This window comes from Folsomia candida, unplaced genomic scaffold (assembly GCF_002217175.1).
Source record: "Folsomia candida strain VU population unplaced genomic scaffold, ASM221717v1 Fcan01_Sc002, whole genome shotgun sequence".
In the NCBI taxonomy this organism is placed as follows: Eukaryota; Metazoa; Arthropoda; class Collembola; order Entomobryomorpha; family Isotomidae; genus Folsomia; species Folsomia candida.
The window spans coordinates 9778050-9802392 of record NW_019091194.1 but is presented as its reverse complement, the minus strand read 5'-3'; the positions used below and the strand labels follow the sequence as shown (position 1 = coordinate 9802392).

At 37.7% G+C, this 24343-nt stretch overlaps 4 protein-coding genes across 8 annotated transcripts; 1 reads left to right on the top strand and 3 right to left on the bottom strand.

Moving 5' to 3' along the window:
- Window positions 1-2: 2 nt before the first annotated feature.
- LOC110844937 (putative 115 kDa protein in type-1 retrotransposable element R1DM) lies at window positions 3-7341 on the bottom strand. Of its 4 annotated transcripts, none has more exons than XM_022091274.2 (5): window positions 6725-7341; window positions 5539-5848; window positions 5250-5326; window positions 5024-5172; window positions 3-4736 (listed from the first exon to the last, which is right to left on the bottom strand). In XM_022091274.2, the coding sequence occupies exon 5, from the start codon at window positions 2510-2512 to the stop codon at window positions 164-166; it is 2349 nt and encodes a 782-aa protein (XP_021946966.2). In that variant the 5' UTR covers window positions 2513-4736; window positions 5024-5172; window positions 5250-5326; window positions 5539-5848; window positions 6725-7341; the 3' UTR covers window positions 3-163. The 4 variants fall into 4 exon arrangements, with proteins under 4 accessions (XP_021946966.2, XP_035702995.1, XP_021946965.2 ...); XM_035847102.1 differs by having other exon boundaries at window positions 6742-7340; XM_022091273.2 differs by having other exon boundaries at window positions 5539-6564; window positions 6742-7336.
- Window positions 7342-11499: 4158 nt separating this feature from the next.
- Window positions 11500-15634, top strand: LOC110843750 (epoxide hydrolase 4). Of its 2 annotated transcripts, none has more exons than XM_022089779.2 (10): window positions 11500-12371; window positions 12583-12655; window positions 12728-12892; window positions 13073-13158; window positions 13222-13298; window positions 13933-14093; window positions 14225-14321; window positions 14418-14581; window positions 14750-14850; window positions 15342-15634. In XM_022089779.2, exons 1-10 carry the CDS (start codon window positions 12183-12185, stop codon window positions 15441-15443), a joined length of 1215 nt encoding a protein of 404 aa, XP_021945471.1. In that variant the 5' UTR covers window positions 11500-12182; the 3' UTR covers window positions 15444-15634. The 2 variants fall into 2 exon arrangements, with proteins under 2 accessions (XP_021945471.1, XP_021945472.1); XM_022089780.2 differs by having other exon boundaries at window positions 11503-12371; window positions 14750-14869.
- Window position 15635: 1 nt separating this feature from the next.
- Window positions 15636-17783, bottom strand: LOC110843389 (sodium/potassium/calcium exchanger 4). The gene is made up of 7 exons (XM_035847630.1): window positions 17492-17783; window positions 17167-17314; window positions 16857-17093; window positions 16365-16595; window positions 16234-16275; window positions 16102-16161; window positions 15636-15998 (listed from the first exon to the last, which is right to left on the bottom strand). Exons 1-7 carry the CDS (start codon window positions 17693-17695, stop codon window positions 15670-15672), a joined length of 1251 nt encoding a protein of 416 aa, XP_035703523.1. The 5' UTR covers window positions 17696-17783; the 3' UTR covers window positions 15636-15669.
- A 954-nt stretch (window positions 17784-18737) lies between these two features.
- LOC110844430 (solute carrier family 35 member G1) lies at window positions 18738-21049 on the bottom strand. Its single transcript, XM_022090631.2, has 4 exons — window positions 20268-21049; window positions 19621-19869; window positions 19170-19522; window positions 18738-18926 (listed from the first exon to the last, which is right to left on the bottom strand). The coding sequence occupies exons 1-4, from the start codon at window positions 20799-20801 to the stop codon at window positions 18809-18811; spliced, it is 1254 nt and encodes a 417-aa protein (XP_021946323.1). The 5' UTR covers window positions 20802-21049; the 3' UTR covers window positions 18738-18808.
- Window positions 21050-24343: the final 3294 nt, after the last annotated feature.

Here is a 24343-nt window from a genome sequence, read left to right as displayed (position 1 = left end):
GCCAAGGAAGACCCCGATGAAGAGGTCCTTGAAGTCAAACTCATTTGTCTGGAAGATTATGTATGTATTATGTGAGGAGGATTCCTACCCATAGGGGTAGACATCCAGCTGCGCAAGTCACCAGTTGGACCTATTGCAGACACCTCAATGCACTCGCATGCGATTATTGTGTCGGAGCCTCTCTCGATTCCCCAGCTACAAAGCTGGCGAATCTGCCAGACCTTAAAAAGGCCAGCACGTCTTTGAGAGGATACTCCCATACTTCCTCCACCCTTAAGGTAGAACGAAGGAAGGTCCTAAATCTCAGGGCACTGTAACCGGGACAGTCTGTGAGTATATGAGCCATTGTCTCGTCCCCTTCCCCGCACTCCTCGCAGATGGGAGATTCAACTAGACCCATCTTATACAGATGCCCATTCAAATTACAGTGTCCTGTGATGGCAAAAGTTGTTAGCCTCATACCATCCCTCGTGGGCCCAAGTGATTTCCCACTTAGACCCTCGTAAGGTATTGGCAGGGCCAACTTTGAGAACTTACAATTAAGTAAGTTGGACCAATAGACCCGATGATCATTCTGAGCCCATTGTTTTATTGCAAATTTTCCAATTGCTGAGTTGACAGGGATAACTGGCTCTGGACCGCATGTTGTTATACTAGCAGCCTCTTTAGCCAGCTTATCCACGTCTTCATTACCCCATAAACCCCAATGGGAAGGGATCCAATGTAAGGTAATGTCTTTGTGAATGCTCAATTGCTGCAGCGCCCTATGAAGCTCAACCGTGAGGGAGGAAACCAGCCGCTCACTAAGAAGAGAATCAAGGACACTGCGATTGTCAACAAAGATATTCACTTCCTTGTGTAGACTTGGATTTTCTGACATGTAGTTGCACGCCGAAAGAACCCCAATCTGTTCAGCCTGGAAGACCGTAGCATAATTACCCAGAGGTGTAACGCCACTAGCCCCATCCATGAAGTTACCACCTTCACCAATTATGAAGGCTGCACCGGATCCCCCCTTACCCCTAGACCCATCCGTAAAACAGAGGAGCCCAGGTAGATCCAAGTAGTTGTCGTACATATCTAGCCATTCCTCCCGACTAGCGACCCGTATTTTAAAATTACGAGCCTCGGGAGGTTTAACAGATTTATAGTCATAAGGAAAGCCCAACTCAGGAATATTCTGAGCCAGGCTAGAGCACATCTCAATGTGAGTGATTTTCTTCAAACCACGACCGTATCCAACCCAGTTCAACCATTGACCACGGACCCTTAATCTTAAATAAGATTGAAGAGCCACTTCCTGAAGTCTTAGCTGAATTGGAAGGACACCAAGTAGGGTTTCTAAGGCCGCAGTCGGAGTAGTCGGAAGAGCACCAGTGACCATGCGGAGTGCAAGCCCCTGTACCCTCCGAAGCCGGTCGCAGAATTTTTTATTGGTCGCGGGCAGCCAGACCATCGCAGCATACTCCATGGCCGGCCGAACTACCGCCTTGTAAATCCAGAGACTACCTTTTGGACCAAGACCCCAGGTAAGGCCCATAGCCCGTCTGCATTGCATTAGAGACACGGTGGCTTTCCGCGCCTTCGTATCGCAATGCAGTCTCCAGTTCAGTTTTGAATCCAAAGTGACCCCCAGATAGGTACAGGAGCCACTGTATTCTAGTTTTTTCCCCTCCAAGGTGAGAGGTTTCAGTCTGAATTTGCGCTTGTTCGTAAAAAGGACCACCGAGGACTTGTCATTGAGTGACAAGCCCACTCCGCGACTCCAGCGACCTGCAAAAGACAGAGCCTGCTGTGCCAAATCACGAACAATGCTTAGATCAAACCCAGAAGAGAGCAGCGCCACGTCATCAGCATAGCCCTGAGTGTAGATACCAGGAAACTTCCCCATAAGTTCGGTTAACAATTCGTCAACGGCCAGATTCCAAAGGAGAGGCGAGAGGACCCCACCTTGAGGGCAGCCCTTCTTCACCCTCCTCGAGAAGGTTTGACCGTAAGTGACAAATTCCACCGACCGAGATGTAAGCATATGGGAAATAAAGTTGCAGCATAATGGATGGATATTATGCCGCTTTAGACCAGAAAGCAAAACATCAAACGGGGCCTCGTTAAAAGCCCCCTTGACATCCAGAAACACACCCAAAGTGCTCTCACTGGATTTAAGGGACCTTTCAATACGAGCCACGACGTTGTGCAGTGCATCCTCTGTAGAAAGACCACTCATATACGCAAACTGATGACCCCTTTTAAGCCTCTCTACCAGAGCGGAGGACCTAATATGGTCATCAATCAACTTTTCAAGTGTTTTAAGTATAAAGGAAGTCAGTGAGATGGGCCTCCATGAGGAAGCCCTTTCATAACTGTCCTTCCCCGGTTTTGGGATGAAGACCACCCTCATTGTACGCCATCTTCCGGGCATGTAGCCGAATTTAAGGCAGCCACAGAAGATAGTTTCTGATAGTTTCTGACCATAAAAAAATTTTATTGTATGCAACATTCGGTTTAAGCTCATTTAGACCAAATTCGACGTATACCTTTATACATTTACATAAAACCTTCGAAACTTTGCCAAGAATGGGCACTTAATAAAGATGTACATACATATAAGTTTCTAAACTGTTAAATATATGGAAAGTTGATGTTAAATTACGACGTAAATGTACACAGATAATTTTAAGTGTAAAATAATTGGCAGACATTTCTATGGCGTTACATGTAAAAATGATAGACTAGAAATAACTCGATACCGTTTTTGATAATTGTGAAAATTGTGAACCCCATTGTCAGAAATATCAGACTTTGTGATACTGATTAATTTGCGTGGTCAATGAATAGTTCTGGGAACGTATCTGACTTTTCCTTGAGACAAGTTTTCTAAAATAACGAGTCAGAGTCTAGATCGGGTAGATTTAGTCGTCTTTCGAAAGTTGACATTAAAATATTGAGTATTTAGCTATCATCTATAATTACGAAATCTTGGATGTATAATTCCTCTCCTGTTTCGGGCTATACCAAACAGTGTTGTAGATTTTTAGAATCGTGTTATGCAAGCGGTGCCATTGAGAAAGTCTTACCTTATAAAAGGTTATAAAAGGTTGAGACCAGCACAGCAATTTATCTGCACTTATTGGGAAATACGCGTTTAAAGGATTTCCCAATATGGGAACCACTCAATAAAATAAAGTTGTTCTGTCATTGCTTAAAGTATAGGATATCACAATCTTTTTCTTACTAAATATTAACTATGTAAGAACTTAAAATTAGTGTATCATTCTCAAATTTTTGGCCGAAATGGTGTATATATAAGCCTGTACAGATTTCGGTTTACAGTAAATATCCTGTGACTGGAAGCGTAGACCTAATTGTTGTATGTATTGTACTCGTGTATTTCTACACGTGCATGATTTACCCCGTTTTTGAAATCCCCCATTGATCGGCCAGTTGGCATTAGCATCGATGAACTTCACCTCACTTCAGTGGCTCGTGTTGTCTGTACGTACCTACGGCGCTATTACTTAACATTCGATTTATTTAATTAAATACACAAATGGTGGAAAATCGTTGATATAGGACGTTTGCTGATGCTGCCCATTTAGGTAAAGTTTGGGTTGTTCCATTTCATGAGAGTTCCAAACAAATAGGATTTAATTTCTCAGCGAATGACAAATCCATTGTGACAGGTGTCAAAGAAATTGTAATCGAGGGCTCACTTGTACTTTCCGTAATTGGCAACATGATACCGCCATCACATTGCATTGCGCTCCTCCACCAAGAAACCGTCTCCAAAGGTGAAAGCTTATCCTTAGCGCTTAGAGGATGCGAAGGAGTGGAAGGATGGGATCAAGCGGGACATAATATATTGCATTCCGTGACTTGAATTCCTCTGCTGTGTCACTTAGGCAAGAAATTGGTGTACGACATGATTTCGGATGAAAATACATATGCAGTAGCTAGCAACGCATAAGAAACTAGTAAACATTCCAGTGTTATATGCATGTAAGTATTCACTTGATCTCTAATGTTCAGAATAACCATTCAAGCCATGAGCAAGTGGTGTGTGCAATAAATAGGAATGGTTTAGAATAGGCTTTCTAAAAAATTAGTTTTTAATTTTAAGTGTCATAGAGGACAAGAAATTCGCACAACGGAAGCTGTTTGTCAAAAGTTGTGATGTTACGTATATGTATGCCTTGTGTCAACATGTGCTGAATTTGCCTTGCAGCAATTGAGGAAATGTTGACAACTGGTTAGCATTAGCTTAATTTGTATTCCGAGCAGGGCATCATCATGTCTCTTCATCTGCCCGAGACACGGCAACTCGCTTTAAACTCAACCAATTGACTTGGCACATATTATAGTTGAACATGTTTAAATAGTTCGAAATTGATGATAATTGAAAATAAGTTAGCTGAAAGTATTTAGAATAAGGTTAATATTTTGTTTACTTCTTGCCAGAGTATTTCGTGTCTGTTTCTATTGTACTTTCCAAACTAATTCAACAAAGACTTAGAATTAAAGTGGAGAAAGTGCTGGCAAGACGCAATCTCTGTGAGATACATGCAACTTCTTCCTGTGCATTAGTTGATTAGAGTGCATCCTCCAGAAGTCCAAAGAGTTCTCCAAATCTTGGACTGCGTAGTCCTAATAATAGATTTGGGCGGAAGTCTGGGGTAAATACCTTTGTCCACAAAATGTCGACATGTGGTTCTTTCAATGTCGATGCAATCGAGAAATTCCTACAACAAATAATAGAGATTATTTCTTGATACGTCACACGGCAATTCTCGCGAATTTCGCAAACTTCGCAATAATTTATGTTGCTATACTCAATTTGCGAGATATGTGAGATATGCGACGGTTGTGCCAATATGCAATATTTTTTGCTATCATTGCTATCATTGCTTTCAATTTTCATGAATTTGTGTCTATGTAGACGTTTAACATATTATTCAACGAAAATGAGAATATTAAAGAATATTTAGAATTTCATGAAATTCCTCAAGTGCCAAGATGCCTAACATACCTTGCGTAAAACACATCGGTGATAGACTGTCATCTGGTCCTGCACATCAGTGTTTGTGGTTACATTTTCTTTAGCAGAATTGGAGGAAACTGGCGTGTGCTTCAACACCTTCTTTCCACATTCCATAGAAGCACTATTCCCACAAATTTCTAATTGGAAAACAAACAAATTATCTATATAAAATAGCCCATACATAACAACATGGGTTCACATTTGCAATACTTACCTGCAATTTCTCGCTCTGAAAAATCTTCCGTACCAAAATCCAGCGGCTCTGCTTGGTGCATCATTCGAGCTTTGTATCTGAAACATGAGTAACACCACCCTTTTTCAATATGTACATTCCTTATACTTTCAATGCACAGCATAATACAAGTAAATTATGAAATAAGATGTACACATGTATGTAAACGTGCTACGAACCCATTGCTTGAGGAAAAACAAGGTGGATTATTAACGTTTCCTTAATTATTTTTTTCATAGGATAAATTGAGCATCTAACAATAAGTTCTAACCTTTGAAAAAGTAGTCCCAAAGCTTGTGTGTCACTCAATCCTTTGAGAGGCAGATCGTCCAAGTCATCCAAATCAATTTGCCCCATTTTCACTCCAGCGTCAGACACTGCTTTCTGATACCACTTTCTCTCTTCTTGTTGCTCACCAGCAACTTTTCCTCCATGATGATCACTGCCATCCAATGATGAAGTCCGTGTCACCGCAATCAGCAGCGCCAACAGAAAAAGTTGTCTCATCAAACATTCGAGTGACACAGAATGCCGATTTACCTTCAACCTCTTCCTGTGTGGCATAGTCTTATGGCCTCGATCTTTATTTAGTACACAATTCAGTATGACTATTCAGAAATGTTTACAGTAAGAAATTGTATTAGAAATTTGTTAGGTTTCTTTCCCCTCTCTCTCTCAACAAACTGTGCATGTACTTTTTCGCAGGTCCTTTATATATGCTCTGGTTGAAGGATAGAATTTTTGTTGGAATACGTCGACTGAACTGGACTGGCCAAAATAGCCTTCGTGGAATATGAGAAAATCCTACAAAATACGTTATTATCTCATTTGTTGTGGACGGTTCATCCAGCTAATTGCCAATTAACCCCTCTTCTTCCTCCGAAGTCACTGATTCAGCAGGTAAATAACTATTAATTATACACTTCTCCAAACTCACTTGGTTGGACAGGTTGCAAAAAGTTGATGTTAAGGGGTTGATTTGATATTATTGAAGATTTTATCAAATCGATTGTATCAAAATAGGACTGCTGAACGATATGTGAGCTGATGACAATAATTTGTGCAACTAATAAAGCACTACCGTGAGCTGTGTTTCTCAAATTGGAGAGAGTGTTAGGTGTTGATAATGATTCTTCCCATTAAGGTGTTTATTTTACGGTGTGTGTAAAACCGAAGCCCTTCCTCTTGCTTTTTTAAGGTTTGCATAGAAAATGTGGTGGGTTGGGTATGACAATGGCCTTTTGAATATTTCTATTAAATATTCTCGTCCTTAGGATTAGTTTCTGTTTCCTCCTGGCTCGATTCCGCACCACAAAAATACAATGTTGGTTAGAGTTTTGTACTTGATGATTCAGAACAAAACTATTGCATATTGTATATTCATATAAATATAGATATTTATGTAAACCCTTTCTGCTTCAAACCTTTGCATACGAGTTACTTATGTATAGACGTACTTAAATACTGTATTTACCATCCAACTTTTTTCTTGCGATCCTGAATTTGGTTCAATTCTAAAATTAGTATTTATCAGACGCCAACTAGTCCTGATTATGCATAATTCGACTACTAATGAGTAGCAGGAAAAATAAGTTATGCAATAAAATAGTCGGCTGTTGTTCAGTCTTGTCAACAATTAAATAGTCACAGATTACGAAACTTTTGCACTGCACTTCTTACTTTGCTACTTCGCAGATCACCCAAAACACTAAAGAAGGGTCCAATAAATTTGTCTGGATTTTATATCGAATATACATGTGCATGAGACTTCATGCTTTTACCCCCGATGGCGAGTTTATGTATAAACAAATGTGAGTTCATGATAAGGTGGGAATAATATCCACGTGTTATTTTTAATGCATCATCGGCTAGATAACCCATTATGACGGCTACACCTTACGTAACGTAAGAACTTCAATATTATCCAGGACGCACGCACTATGATGAGACATCATTTAGTGATTCTCTTTCAATGGGCAAAATTTATGTGCTAACTTACACTCGCATGACAAAGCTTAATATTTATCAGGATGACGTAATTTTGGTTGAAACACGTCACTGTTATCTTTTATTTGTACCCGGATCTAGTGTTTACAATAATCTTTAGCAATAAGCGAGACTACTACCAAAACATGAATGTAAGTGTATGTATGCATTTTCCACTTTGCTTCATTGGTGGTCCTGCTGATTGCGTCAGTGATGTTGTTGTATATTTTGACACTCCATCTCAAGTTTTCGTTCATCAGCTACAAAATCAATTTGTCATTGTTGTTAACCTCACTTGACTTTAGTTGTATATATAAAATTCGCATGATGAGTACTATAAGTGATACTGATTAAGCCATGCCATGCTCACAATGAATCATCGTGTGGCATCTAGTAAGTTATTAACATTGCTTAAGAATGTGCCAAAAACTTGTATTAATCCAAGTCCAGGTTAGCTTTGTATGTAACGAAATTTGTATGAACCCCAGCACAAAATAAGTTCAACTCTTTTACGATAAGGATATATTCCAATTAGTGTACCCTACACTGGTAAAGAAGGTGTGTTTTACAAAACTTACAAAACTTGACACATAAGTTACCGACTTTAAGAATGTGGGTACTCGTACGCGTACTCTCAAATTAAAAACTAGTCTGTCAGTCACTTTGCATAAATTTCACAATGCCCATTTTCGGCTTACTGGTTTTCCATGTTAAGTAAACTCTATCCCTCTCGCGAAAGCGTCAAAATATTCAAATGAACTGACATGCTAGTTTGATTTGAGAGTAGGTGCTTGTTCTAGGAAAATGTGGAGACTATAAATAGTTTTATCAGATACGCATAACGACATTGACCTAGACTTCAAACGTTTAACGTTGATGGTGGCGAGCAAGCTGGAACTTGTAAAACTTGATGAATTTGTGAGTTCACGAGGTCTCCCCTTTCCTTTCTTCTGAGAATTCCATAAAACAACCAGAAGGGTTTCATGAATCTTCTGAAAGTTTCGACCTCAAACCCCTGTTACAGGCATGCATTGCTACAGAAGTAAATACTCACGTGTATCCTGCAACACCATACATATATTCATACCTGTTACTCATAATACAGATATGTATGCATGTACGAGGACATACACATAAATAATAAGTATTCTTTATTGCTGTAAATTATAAAATCGTATTCGCAGAGAAGTACGAGTACGTACACTTACATATGTACTCGTACTGATGTATCTATATACTGTACAATAAAAACTCTACGTCGTAACCACTAAAAGACAATCCTCCATGAAGAGATTAGAAGAAATATCGCATGAAAGTGAGAATACAATGCTCAGAAACTATACCAAATAATGCTCAATTTAATTTCAATAGAATTATACAAACATCAACATGCTTATAGCTGAGGAAACTATCTCTCTTAACACAGTTCCACGAATTTATATTCCACGTGTCTCAATATTCACAAACCATACTGTTGACAATAATAATTATTGCTTTAGGCACAGCTACTACATATGTAACATGAAATTGATCGGCAGAAAAGACCAGTGTTCGTAGTCATATTACTCAGTTATTCATTCTACGATTCTTAGAACTTGAGACAAAACTGCCTGCAGGTTGATGGAATAGGTGAAGGTCTACCTCGTTAGGAAATGGATTATATGTAACCATCATAATTGGTGACAAGGTTATCTTATGCAATTCATGAAAAAATTGCGTGTTTTGAAAATACTTGACAGGAAATTTTATCCAAATGATTTTAAATATTTTATAAATAAAATAAAATTGATTCAGCTCGAATACACAAAGATTTAGTTTTATGCCTACTTTCCTTGATATGATAAATAGAGCTGATGATTAGCTTGATCGACTGCAGGTCTAGCGACTAAATCATGTGTGGAACATTGGTGTCCAAATATCGCCGATTTTCATAGCTTTGTAAATATTATATCGGGGATGTATAACATTCTGTAAACCAGTTTCTCTTGAAAATTATAAGACTGTCCACGAAGTCTTTCATTCATGACGTTATCCACGTAACTCGGTACTCCTCATCGCCCATCCAGACAGGCCAAGAAGGAAATACCCCTCAGACGCTCGTAGCAAAGGAATTTCCCTCCCACGGGAATAATTAGATTGTGTAAAGTAGGTTTTAATCATAAATTTTGCTCGAGATTCTCCTATAAGCGTATACATATACGTGTATGTATATGTAATGTCCTGTTCTGAGGTCGCAAGGTAAACCGAAATATTGAAATTTTAAATAATGCTTTCGTATGGTGATTTCAACATGGGTTGACACCAATTTACTTGTAAATACGTTAAACATTGCATAACAGCCTTACCATATGACATCCTATAGCCATTTATGTACGTCTTCTTGAAGTGCAAATTTGTGGGTAGTTGTTTGATAGTCTCGATTATATATCTTACTTCTTTGATCATGGGCTACTGACAAACTACTTGTGGTCTCAAAAATGTCAAAGTTTCGGCCTCAGTAAGTTCTGTTGGTTTAAGTACGCGAGCTACCAAGACCAGCTACATACATGCACTTACGTATGTATGGGAGAAAGCGATCCTTCGCTTTCGAAGGGCGGAAAGCACTCTTGTTCAACTGCCATAAACTTTGTTTGCGTAACGTACATGTGCTTATACCTGTTTCACTAGACCTGACATGGTCCAATCCTTTTCAGTTTTCATGCATGATGATGATGATATGCTATCGATTGAGCGTTGTTTTTTTGTCACTATCTGTAGGTTCTTATTACACGTTGTTTGGAAAGGAAGGATAATTTGCCAATGAGAAATGAACTGTAAAATGAACCTACTTATTAGAAACCCTAATATCGTTCACCAGAATCCCACAAAATATTACATCCAATTCCTCGTGGCGACATTAATTTTATTGGAATTGTTAAGTTTCTCCGCTCGCTTTCTACCTTTCAAAAAATTAAAATTTTGTTACTGGCTACACTTTATTGGGAATTTATCAAGTTTCATGGATCAGAAAATTAAATTCATTTGTTACAAAATGAAAGTAAAAAATTTGGAGAAAGTTGCAAAATGGTTTTGCCAAACGCACGAAATATCGACAATTTTACTGTTCATAAAAATAAATTTTGCAGATCATTGAAAACTATAACAAGAAATATTTTGTATTCATTTTGGTTTGATATTTTCGAATCAAGGTATTGCTGACAATAAAGGTTTTCAACCTGTAAAATTAAATATGAGGTCAGAGAGTATAGACTCCACATAATTTGTTTCCCGATGTATGTAAGCCTTTCACTCTGTATTAATGAAAGTTTTCCAATAGCGACAATTCTATTATTCTTTGTGGTTGGTTGTGGTTTGGTTCCTTTTATAACTGAGATTATAACATTGTGGTCCTTTTGTGGTTCTCAAAACAAAATGAAAGTATATTCCGCAAATACGGATAAACTCGATTTGTACAAAACAAATTATGTGTTCAAATAAACATTTCCGGTAATTTACAGAATTTTAAGGTCTTCTATTTATGTACATATACAACTCTATTGACATCATCATTTCAAATCCCCATGTGTGAAATTTCTGGAGTCATAATATCTAAAAATTTACCCTTTCGAACGTAATAACGAAAGCAACAAATTATTATTCACTTATGTAACCCTATTACAATGTACACTTATGTAATTGTACACTAGTATACATAAGAAAATTCCCAACCTATCATTCTTTGACAAACTTTATAGGACTTTCTGATTTGGTAACGTCATAAATTTCTAGTAAGTGTTCTTCCTGCTTAATCGAATACATACGGATGTAGTAAAGGTTGATCTAATAAAATGTATGCCTGGTAGATGAGGCATTGAGCTTTTAAATTTATATTTTTATGTAATAATTTATTTACGAGTTTTGCCAGAAATGTCAATGTTACTCTAAATCTGTGGAGCATGCACTGCGTGAAAGTGATAAGCTATCACGTATCATCCAAACTTTCGTGTCCCAGTGAGAGAGTGGACGGACGACGATTAGATTACTTAATCTGTTGAACAACCAAAGTTCATACTTATCAAGGGTTCATATGTGTATGGATATGCAGTAATGCTGCACATTTCCACCCAGCATATATATTTTACAGGAGCGAGTGGTCTTTATCGCTCAGTATATCAACTATGAAATGTCACCTCATTATTTTAATATGCAAAGTTGTACGCTAAATATACATCTCATTTATATACGTATTTGTAATTATGCATGTGTGTATACATCAAATGTAACACTACTGGTCTTATAAATTAATCTGAATGATCCAGTGTCCCCTAATTATTGCTCAATTATAAAATATAATTCACTGATGTCAACTCAATTAGTTAGGAAAAATACGCATACATATATTAAAACCAACAAGTGACAAAGCGTTTACGATTTTTACTTTTATTTTTGTAAAGCTTCTGGAAACACAGCGGAGACTTTACCTCACAAATATTTGTCATTGTGTCGTGATTCAATTTACGGGGCAAGGTTCATCAACATTAACAACGTGTTCTAAACTTGTAGCTTGACCCTGAATAGGATATGGAGAAAAGTGGACTGTTGTTGTTGGACTCTGACATATTGCATGGTCAAAAATAAATATACAAAATTTAATATCGAAATCCAAAGTGCTAAGATAATCTCAAGCGTATTAGTCATTTCTTTAAACGTGTGGTAGGTACTGCAAGCACAGTAAGTGTGATGTGTATAGTTCAACTTAACCACCACGTAGCCACGCCATGATTCATGTTCTAAAGTCAAACATCTGAAATCTTACTGGATCATGTGAATGTGAACTTGATTAATTAATTGTGACTTGGATCAGTAGTCATTAGACCGTGTTCTAAATAACTTTAAAATTAAAGTTCAAATTTCATATAAAGAGAAACCACAATTTTTTTATTTTCAAAAATGACAACATGTCTGGATACTTTGACATTTTACTTTTTATCGGCAATGTACAGTATTCAGTATTTATTTTTACACCTCATAAATCTCATCTTACATCCGGATAGATATCGTTTGAGCAAAACGATAGCAGTTCCCCCAAGGTGCCTTTCCAACGATGATTTCGGAACTCATCAGTACGCAAAATTATCAGTAAGTTGTGAATTGCTAATTTTATCTTCTTTGTATTATTTATCGCATGTGTAATTATAATATCACTTTGCGAATTAATTTGTCATCGTCAAGAAATCTACGTACTTTTAATGTATGAGATTTGCGGAACTAATTCGTCCGCCTAGTACGGATTTCATTGCAGGATTTTATTGTGTGATGCGTGACTAACTCTTTGTATTGTGTTTGATAGCGGTACAAGTTCCACTACGTGGAGAAAGGCGATAGAAACAACAGGCTGCTCTTGCTCATTCATGGATATCCAGGTGATACACCATTTATTCACACATTGTATTTCTATGTACGTTAAATGTAAAGAGCTTCGAATAAAATTCCAGAGTTTTGGTACAGTTGGCGTTTCCAGCTTCGCAATTTGTCCTCCTACTACTGGGTGGTAGCGATCGATATGAAGGGGTTTGGAGACACAGACAAGCCTTCTGCAAGATCAGAATATGACATTCCGCTTCTAGTGACTGAAATGTACGATTTTCTCACTGCAATTGGTATGCATATAAACATTCACACAAAGTTTTCCCCATTTATAAGTATACGTATGCACTTTCTCCTTGTATGCATAACACGGTTCACTTCCAGCCATGATTAAAAACGAATTTATAAATACATGCATACATGTTCATCTTTGACGGCTTTTTAATGGATGTGTTTTTCATTGTCTGGAAAAGGACGAAAGAAATGTTCAATAGTAACTCACGGGATGGGCGGTCTCCTGGGCTGGTTTTTTGTCAATAAATTCCCTGATGTCGTAGAGGTGAGATTTTCATTATATATATTATTTTAATTTCAAATGAAGAATTTAAGACCCTAATTTCAGAATTTCGTCTCAATTGCGAGTGCCCATCCATACTCTTTTCTTCAAGAACTGTCTCTCAAACGGGTCTCCAATGCAAGGTGGGCTTATCATTACGACGCATTTAACAATATCAAATTTTAGTAAAAAGTGGAAGCCACAGTTCACAAAGGTCTCTTGATGATCCTGTTCCGTAATTCTTTGTCATGTTGGAATTGAGTAACATTATTCGGAAGTATCCAATACGATCACATAAGATTTATACGTCTTTCAAAGGGAACAATGCTACAGGATGCGAAGCTTCTTTTCTTATTTACTTGCTAACCGTCTTTCCAAAAATAAGGTTGAGCATGGTCTCTTTGATCCAACTGATTGGATGGATACTATTTACGTGCTTTCCTAGAAAGACAAGATGAGAGCCCGAAGGCTGCAGATTTAATCAAATTTTTCATACACGAGTCATCGTCTATACAGACCGTGCGTACACGTATGCCACGTTTTCTTATTTAGTTCAATCGCACTGTCAACTGTGACATACAAGCTGTAAAGTTGAATATAGAATTTAATTTGAAGCTTGTGTAAAAGCAATAGCATATTTATTAAACTAGGGTAAGCTTAATGTCATCTAATGCGATCTTAGGTTTAAGCGTTTCATTCCAGATACTTAAAACTTGAGTTTGTGATGAATACATAATGATATAAAAATGTATTTGGTCTTGTTTTCTAAAATTTCAGTTGGTACTATTTTTGCCAACTACCATACTTCCCGGAAAGAGAAGAAATGAAGCAGGATTTGGTAATTTTTGACAAAATGTTTACCCGGATGTTAAACAGCAAGAGAGGAAACCTAACTGAACAGGATGTGGAAGCCTTCAAGTACACTTTCTCTCGCATTGGTGAGTTTCCTTCAAATGTTCGAATCTTCCTGTATGATGCGCAATATGCACTGATTACTATTTTTGTATGAGTAATAAATCATCGAACCCACTCATTTCTATATGATTTCAATATATTTACGTACGTACAGAGGACTGGGTCGGCCCAATGAACTACGTTCGGACGCTTCTAAAAAGAAAATTTCTTGGCAAGAATCGGTCTCTAAAGAAAACATCGGTGCCCACATTGTATGGCCATGTTTCATTTCTTCACATCACTCTGATTTTTGATGGAAACGAAACTTTGCAACTACTAACATGCGCATATTTGTTTGTAAATTGTAGGTTCATTGTTGGAAATGCGGACCCTTATTGTAGTCTGGAGATGATTTGCAAGTCTTCCGAATACGTGGAGAATTTTACTCTCAAAATAGTCGAGGGTGGTGGGCACTTTCTTCCTCAAGAAATGCCCAACTACATCAACAGTCTCATCCTGGATTTCATGAAGAGTGAGTGCTTTAATTTTGAGGATCAGTTTATCTCCCACTGAGAATGTGCATCGAGGTTCATCAAATAAACGCCTTGTAGGGAAAGCACATTCCACACATTCTCAAGAGAGATTTAGAGGGATATGGTGCAGAAGGCAAATAAAATTGAAATAATTTTGGAAACTTTAGTGCCTGAACCCTTATTGCTGGGCATGGACCCTGTGCAGGAAAGTGGAATCTTTAAGAAAATGATTGGCGCAGGGAAAACCGTGGTGAACTACGGGAATCAAGTAGGAAACAGAATAATCGGTAGAAATCCTAATTTATATCCCATGTTGTACTTTTAACAATGAGTACCTGTCTATGTGCTAAATTCATTCCTGTCTAATTTATGTTTGTTATGTTTGACGTCAATTTATGAATGTTGCATCACACACTGGGTTGAATGCTTTGGTGTATGCTAAGTAGTCTGCGTAGTCTTTATTGTATTTGTGTATATAGCATCCCACGTATTCAAATAGGTGTAAAATCCATGGTTCATTATTGTTGAGTGTCGACATATATATTTTAAGCTACATATCTATTGAATGAGGTTGCGTAGAATTAGCATATTTGTTAAAGTATGTACAACTTGTGATAAGTATGTATCTGTATGTATGCAGGTTCCTGCATGTGCTTCACCGTGTTTTCGTCCATGTTTCCCTGACATATGTATTCCTGTTCATCCCTTAAAAATTTCTTAAGAATTTATCAATCATGTTAGACAACATTAATGTAACAGGTTTGGACCACTTCGGTTGACACCATTGACTCGGTAAAAAAATATTCAAAGATACCAAAAAGAATTTCCAAGAAGCCATCCTTCCTTGACCGACCAAAATGATATTAAGTAAACTGATATTATGCCAAAATGTGTGTCTATCTGAATCAGCATGAATAAGATGTACCAAAGTTAAGCACCGGCGTGTTGGGTGTGTGTACTGTGTGAAAGCAAATGAATTATGCAGATTGTTCAAATCCATTTTATTTTCAATGTCATTAGACGTAATAAATTTTAAAATATGAACCTCCAAAGTGACTTTATTAGAGTACTGCTTTATTTTAGTAATTCAGTTGCATAAAGGCAGGTTAATATTAAAAAACATGTTCAACTCTATCAAGGAATCAAAAGTTAAGAATGCAATGTAGAGTCCCAATGCAGACGCGGCAATCCTTTTGTTGATGCAAAACCCATTCCACAAAATTATTCCATGCATCAGAGCGATCGATAAGATCAACATCATCGTAGAATACTGCAATGCTCGAGACCCGATCTCTGCGTAGTTGTTTTCAGAGTTGGCGTTAACTATACATCTAATCAGCCACGGAAGTCCCAAACACACGAGTATGTTGAAGGTGTTAGATCCGACCGCATTGCTTACGGCCATCGTCCCAAAACCTTTGCAAATGAAAATGTTTAGCCCCTAACTTCGAGGTCGGGAACCATGTCAGGGCATTCAAAAACAACTAATTATGAAATAGTGCATGACAAGCTCGCCCACCTCTTCTCGCCACAAAAACTGATGACACTGCCTCAGGCACGGAAGTACCCGCAGCAATCACTGGTTTATTAGATTCAATTAGATTCAGATTCAGATAATTCATTAGAGCAGAATAAAAAAACGACCTTCTACCTGAAACTCCGAAAACAGTGTCAGGAATCATGAGCGTATGACCTAGTTGTATTTAGCAAGCTTTGAATTTATCTAAATATCTATTAAGTCATATATATCACGTACATACACATGATTGGTAATTTGCATACCCACAACAGTCATCATCCACGAGGCAACATAAGACAGTGCAGCAATCCACAAAGTCGAAGAAACAAAAGTAACAGGGTACAAATGGCTGAGTTTGGGAGATCTGCAATCTGGAATTGTGAGTGAAAGCAGGAATCGAATGGGCCAACTGAGACCCCACTTGACCATGTTCCAGGACCCACTTTCCCTGCTCGGCATCGGGTTAAATGGAGAATGTAAGTGTCCTTGCTCTCCTACAATGGAGGGCCAAATTCACGTCAAATGTTTCATGCTGTCAACCTCAATTATGTATTGTGTATATAATCTCAATTAAGCCGACTTAAAGGGATGCTTGTGCTTTAAATGCACATGTCAAATTTTAAAAATTATTAAATTACTAAGCAGATTCATTATTCTGTGTTCATATTATTTCCATTTACTTGTTTGCATATGAATGTTAAGCTTTCTTGTAAATAATGCAAGAGAATGTCTAATACATTGTATCAATTCAGTACCTGCTAAATTACCTGATGTACCATTTTCCATGTTTCGGGGTCCTGTCATGCAATGAGGAATCATGAAAATTGCGGTTCGAGATGATGATAAATTGCCGTTGCTTTGTGCGTCTTCTTCTTTAGCAACTTCATTACCACCAACGCTGTATTGTCGATGTCTACGGTTTCTTCTCGAGAAAGCGTGAATCCACGGAATGTTCTCAAGGGATATCTGGAGCTTCTCATCATTTAGCATTCCTGGCGGTAAATAGTTATCACGATTACATATTTACAGAGTAAACACTTCTATTTCTTCTAGCAATGGTCTCACCATAAATGTATACCGCATAAATGAAAAGCAGAGATGTGGCTTCATACCAGTAAATTCGCTCATCCCAAAGAACAAGGAGTAAAGCAAGGACAGAAACCGAATAGAAAATAACGTCTCGTGATATAGGCCACCAATCTAGATTGACCACCTAAACATATAAAAAAACAGCAATCGTTATCCGGTTTTCTTTCACTCGCATGCTGTACAAAAACAGAAATTAATAAATGATGACAATCGTTGAGAATAGTTTTGGTCTTCAAAAAATTGGTTGGCGAAGTGTTGTTCCAACCAGCTTTTGTTATCAGTGTAAATTGCTATGTATTACATGTCTAGTCCCCAATCCAATGCAAGAACAAATTGCCAAATGGTTGAATACGGCACTTCCTACAATTGTTCCAACGCCAATATCACCACGCATTACAAAGACCCCAATGACGTTGGTAAAGAGTTCAGGAGACGACGTTGCAATTCCCATCAACGTTGCTCCAGCAATATCTCTCTCCAAGTGGAGCTCTAAAATACTCCACATAATTAATTAATCCATGTATACATAGTTAATATTTACTAAATAATTAGTTCAGGGTAGAATACTTAAGTATAAAATAAGTATAAAACCTGCACTCATTAGCTCCACAGCCGGGACAAAGTAATCCCCGCAAACAATTGCAAATCCGAGAAATACGTATAGAACCAGAAATATATGAATCATTATCCATCCACTTCTACGCTCATCTTCCGTGAACAAATCCTCCGGAAATGCATTGATGGGCAGCCTGGTGCAATTTTTAACGAATTGTTTGACATCCTCTAACTTAATACGGAAATGGTCGCGGGTTTCCTGAACCCATTCCAAATCAATTTCAATAGGATGCAGATCTAATTCTGCAATATCAACAATTAATTAAAATGGTACATACTTTATGCAGACTTGCACTGTGCAAGTTACACATTTAGCAAAGTATTCAAATTTAATATCTCACCAGCATAGTTTATTTCCCTAATTAATTTGCAATCACTCAAACGGTACCCAAATAGATGAATGAAAATACATACGCAGATCCGCATATTCCTTTGAGTACTTCAAAAATGAAATTTTTCCTTCTTTTAAGAAACTTACCCAAAAAATGAAATCATGGAAGTTGTATATAAACTGGAAGGACAAATGGGTCTTTCGCTGTATATATGCAAATCAAGTAAATGTGCCGTTTAGATTCCATTAATTGCAGTTACATAAAAATCAAGTACAGTAATTTAATTTTGATGGGCCAGGAAATCTTTCTGCAATAAAACTTGTATAGAAATTACTCAGTTTATTTAGCTTCAACTTTCCATTTACCTTACACACACATAACGCTAAATATATACAGCTATACAATTGCCCAGCATAAACAGGCCGACATGAAATTATTGTGCTTTGCAGAGGGAGATTTTTAATTCCAGGGTTGCATGACTCTTGGTAATCGAAATATGTATGGCTTCAGTAGTCCTGTAGTATAGCCGAACGATTTAATTCAAATTTATAATCAAGGATAATTACATGTGTATGCTAATAGCAGGTAAACTTAAGCTGGTTAAAATGTATGTAAAATAGCATTTATTGCATTGATGTCACATTATACAAAATTTAATACAGTTCATTAATTCATATTAGTAAAACACCACATGATTTGCGGAAATGGTTCGCTTTGGGCAGCGTGGAAATCCACTTTCTTGCCGTGATTGTCAGCACTCCCATGAATACGATCAAGGCTCCAACCAAACTGTAATTGATTATTAAATTCAAACGCTTGAATTCCGACAAGATACAATAAACCCCAAAGCCCCAAAGGAATTTACAGAATTCAATTTTACAGAATAATCGCAAATATCCAATAACAATACATATTTGCCCAAACTCCTCGTGCGTTAATACAGTCACGAACGAGGAATATGTACTTAGTTGTTAGTGGTGGGATCTGAGAATGAATCGATTTCAGACAAGAATAAACCAGGTTAGGACTTACCTAGGCCAGTCAGCAATTTTGTTGAGAAAGAGGAATTGCCAAACGAAAATAAATAAAATCTCGGAAGGCCGGATCAAAGAGATTGGACCGGCTTGTTCGTATTGGAGAGCGAGGGTGAGGGCATTTTGCCCGACAAATGTCAAGAACGCTACTCCGACGGCGTAAAACCAATGTTGAATAGTTTCTGGAGCTTTCAGTTCATCTTCCCACACACACAGTCCTAAACTGACCATTGTCCCAATTAATCCATAGAAAAATGCTATAACAGCATAATGAACGTCGCGAATGTATCGTAGAATGACGACGGTAAAAACACTGAGAAGCATACAGCCAGTCGCCAGTGAACAACCGATCTACATATGAATTTATACATAATATTATTGAGGTTGGAGAATTGGGGATTGAACAGAAAAAAAAAATTTATAAATGCAAAATATTTTATTGTACTCGCCAACAGCTTTGTGTCGAATTCCTTTTCTCCGGTAATCCATGGTGGTCTCGTAATAATTCCGACACCGACGAGCACAGCAACAGCAGTAACGATTGGAACGACGCCACATTTTTCATCCAAACACATCCACGCGACGATAACCACAAACACGGGTGAGCTAAAAGCAATCACTGTTGAATCTGCAGCGGTCATATACTGCAAAGAGTATACCTTGAGGACGGTCCCACCAGCTCCGCAAAAAGCTCGAAACTGCAATTTTAAGAATTCGGCCGTGGTTTAACAAATCATTGAACTGAATCATTGGTTCAAAGTCAGTATTATAGTTCTATCACAATCAAAGCAAACGAAAATCAATAATCCTGGTCGCTATTGACCAATGTTTCGATTGACTTTTATGCATTGTTAGTCAATATGAATGTACGTATGTATGTAGATCCATACGTGCAGTATGTGTATATATGTACATTTACATGGTACATAAACTACTTTATTGCATGAAACTACTTATATTATCAGGTAACAAAATGTACGAATGTTTAAAATGAAATGTAGCCAATGAAAGGCGTCACTTAATGTCCAAAATATCCCACTAATGAAACGAAACAACCTTTCGTCCCAGGGGAGGTTTGAAGTTAAAGTAGTCTTACCACAACCAAGGAAAAGTTCAAAAAGTTTCCTTTTGCTCTGAGAGGCAATATCCGGTGGCAGACGGGATTCTTCCCGAAGCCACATTGAAACAAGAGAACAACGAAGGACGGGAGAAATAACCCTTGAAATGTCCAAAGAGAAAGAGTGTAAGGATGGTAGTTCTCAGAAATGGCCTTGACAATAATTGACGACAGGGAGAACACAAGACTGGCAAAAAGTGCCAAAATAATTCCCAAGTATTTCTGACACACGCCACGAACTAAACTTCCACCACCACTTTGTTGACTTTTCTGTAACTCAAACTCTTCCTGGAACCGTCTGCCTGAATCTTCAACACGAATGTTGACACAAGACGCAGGCCTAATTAAACCCAAACGAGGCGCAATGTCAAGATTTTGTAAACTCTTAACTAATTTAGGATTTGAAATTATTTGAGAGGCACTGCGTGGTCGTGGTAAGCGTCCACCAGGTTTCGTTGGCCGGCGAATAAATTTAGTGTCCTCCGAACAATGGTCTTCGCCGTCAGACACCATGTTTAAGTAGAATACTCCGATATTATTTATTCAACACTTTGAAATGATGTGTTTATAATGTATTGTTTGAATTACAATGTAGACATTAAAGTGAAAGGAGCGGTATGAAAAGGGAGGTGTGCATTCCCTTCTGTTTATATGAAACATCAAAATAAGTGATGTTGCTGGTGATGTAATAAAATGATCAGGAAGTGTGTGTGAATAACCTGGAGTAAAACTTTGATCGTATTCTGTATGTCTGTTCTCACTGCGACCAAACTCATTGTTTTAGTCATTCAATAAAATCCCTCTTATCTTACATATGATAGCTCTCTGGGAGTTTGAGACTCAAATGACTCGGTTATCAGCAATTGATAAGGATAAGGTCCATCCGCAACATTAAATTAACCTTCGGTTTTGTCATTGATGTACAGATTTCCTGAATACCACATCGAATTCAAACGGTTTAAGGAAGCAATTAATCTGTGATGCTACCAGTAACTGGAAAATCTGCATCATTTCGCTATATCAAAACTATGACATATTAATAATGATCCTGTCTCAATGCAAAAATTGCATGCAACCCTCCTGCTTAAATTGAGACAAGCAAGTGAATTTCATGAGGATTGGTGGCAACATCTGTGCTACGTTTGACATACGAAGGCGAAGTCTGAAAGCTCAAAACGGAGATGGTGCTCAGTACTCCTCAGTAATAAAAGCGTGCTTTGTTCGTCTCAAACTTTCTTCAATGTGGACTTCATGGTCGAAATCTCATTCAATAATTGTTTATTTCTGGTGCCACTAACTTATTTGTAGATTGTTCAACAAAATTTCTCGATTTTATGACTTTTGACATTGTTATGTTTGTAAATATTTAAGTTTATATTAGCATAACTAGGTACACATATGTATATAACACACTAGAGGTTAAGATCGGTATAATGAGTAGCCTTAAGGGATGTCCTATTGGTGTGAAGACCTGAACACGAGTCCCTCCGTAGCAATATTGCATAGCTTCATTATTAGGCATACTCAAGTAAAATGAGGCATGTAAGTACATGCAAATTAAGCATGAAAAAATATTCGTTGTTAAATATTTAAAATGATTTGTGAAGCACTTCAGGGGTCGATTGTTAGATTTTTAAGTAATGATAGTATTAAAAATTTGAAGCGTGACTCCATAACCATTCAGTTCTGGAGTATTATGTTAGGTTTCATCCCTGAGCTAGCTTGTACTCCAGCGCAGTACAAAAAATAAATGTTGCAGAGACTTTCTTCACTTTTCGGCACTATTCGACATTCATTTTTTGCTGATTAAGCATTTTTGAAAAGAAAATGGTTTATCCAGTCCCGTGAACAACATTTGGATTGAAATGAAGTAAATAATGGCGATCCGGGTCTTTTCTCACATAACGAGCAGCATTATTACAGAGTGTCAACTTTCCTGACTTTCCCCAGCTTCCCAAATCTTTCATCACTCTGCCGGAAATTATAGGTTGTGATGAAAAGGAGTAGAACTCTACCAGCTAACTACACAAACCTTCAGCTACATAAGAATAACCATCAGCCAGAAGGATTGTGTGACAACTTTTTGTGAATTGGGATAGCTTATTCGCTCTGATACGTAATACAATTTTTGTCCGTGCTGGGAAGACTGACAAGATTTCTTGGTAAAAGTAAAGCAAATTCGTATGTATTTTGGTATATACTAACTAATATACCAAATATACGGACTCAGTACTTGAGAATTGAGACATCCAGGCGAAAGGAGTATTGGAGAGAGGAACTTAATTTCCATTCCAGGCATGACTCTCATGGAATATATCAAATGGCTTGACATTACCAAGAAGTGTGGGTCTTATTCTTCCACACGCTTATGCATGTACACCACCACCAGGATAATGGGGAATTTGTTAATTGGATAACTTATCGCATAGTGAATCCTTTTGTCAGCCCTGCTTATGCATTTGTCTAATGTCTCAAGTAAAACGCACCTTTCTTAAGAAATATTTACGTGGTCTACTGTCTCGTGTAGACGTAAATAGCAAAAGTTGGCCCTTGGGTAGCGGCGATACACCAAACTGGACTCAGGATTTTCGATTTGTTGGCAAATTAGCAAATGCATACACATGATGGATTGATGGACTAGTAAGTTTTGTCACATGAATGTATTACGTGGTTCAATGGGATATCAAAATGTTTGCTACATAAGTCTGCATTATTCAAATTTTGAGAGTTATCTAAAATTGAAGCGCAGCTACTCAAATTGTTTATTTTTTTCTTCTTCAAGTCTCCGTCGTTTGCGAATAAGATCCCAAGTCTGCTGATTTTACCTTATGTGCTGTAAATTCAAAATCATATCTTTCTGACTACACATGGACTTCTTCCCGTGTTGTTGTAAACAATTGGAGGATTTCTGAATATTTTCCGAGGAGTGACTGACTAGATGTGAATGTGAATATGTGTTGAATAGAGTTGTAGTGCTGGAATAATATTAATGTGTCTTTATCTCTCTCTCGTCGCAATGTAAGGTTCTGTGCTGGCTGGAGTACAGCCTGAAGAAAGGCTGGAGATGGAGCCCCCATGGCCCGACGCTTTTGCACCCTATGGACACGAGCGATTCAAGATTCCAATAATTCAGAATTGAAAGGGTGAAGTTAACAGCTCATTCCAAATTCTATTCTCAGATCTCATCCAATTCAAATTCTGCATCTCATCCCGATCCAGGATTCAACAACTCGTAACCAACTTCCTTCTGACTGACTTATTTATTTAAATACTCTGCATAGAGAAATGATGCACGTATGGAAATGGTGTTTGCTTTGCTTTGCTAGCAATAAATATTAAATCAAACCCTTGGATGTTTGTTGGCATTATATTTTATTTCTCATACTTAAAATGACAACTTTGTGACGGCATTTACAAATAGATATTTTAGCGAATAAAATTTCTATACGTACCGTCTAAAGGAAGCTTGGAAATAAATTAGTTGCTCAAGCATAGCCAGCAGTCATGGCTTCAGATGATGATAGCGTCCTACCGAAAAATGAGGCAAGCATAATGCAAACTTTACAAATATTGATTTTCATTTGCCAATACAATTACAATACGAATGCCATTTGACACTACGACGTTCAAGTTAATGTCATGTTGATACTGAATATTAGAACATGGCACCAAGTAGCAAACGGAGCGTATTCCATCACAAGGTACACAATATTGTCTCCTTGCTTCAATCGTTATCCTCACACACACACAAAAGAATATGACGAGTGTGTCAAGTTGCTAATTAGGAAGGAGGTGAGGCAGAGAGCACAGGTGTCAAATGGACGTAATAATGAGTGACATGTAGGCAAATAACAAATTGAGCTGCAAGTAGTTTAGTGTAACAAGAAGTTATCCCTCCTTGCATCAACAATGCCCATTATATTCCCTTCCTCAGGTCCTCGTTATGTACATACCGTCTGCGTTTGTGAGGCAAAGTGACACTACCACGTTTGATAACTAGGCAGCAGGCTTACCTTGGGTAAGTGAAATCCAACGCCTTATTTAATTTAATTCAT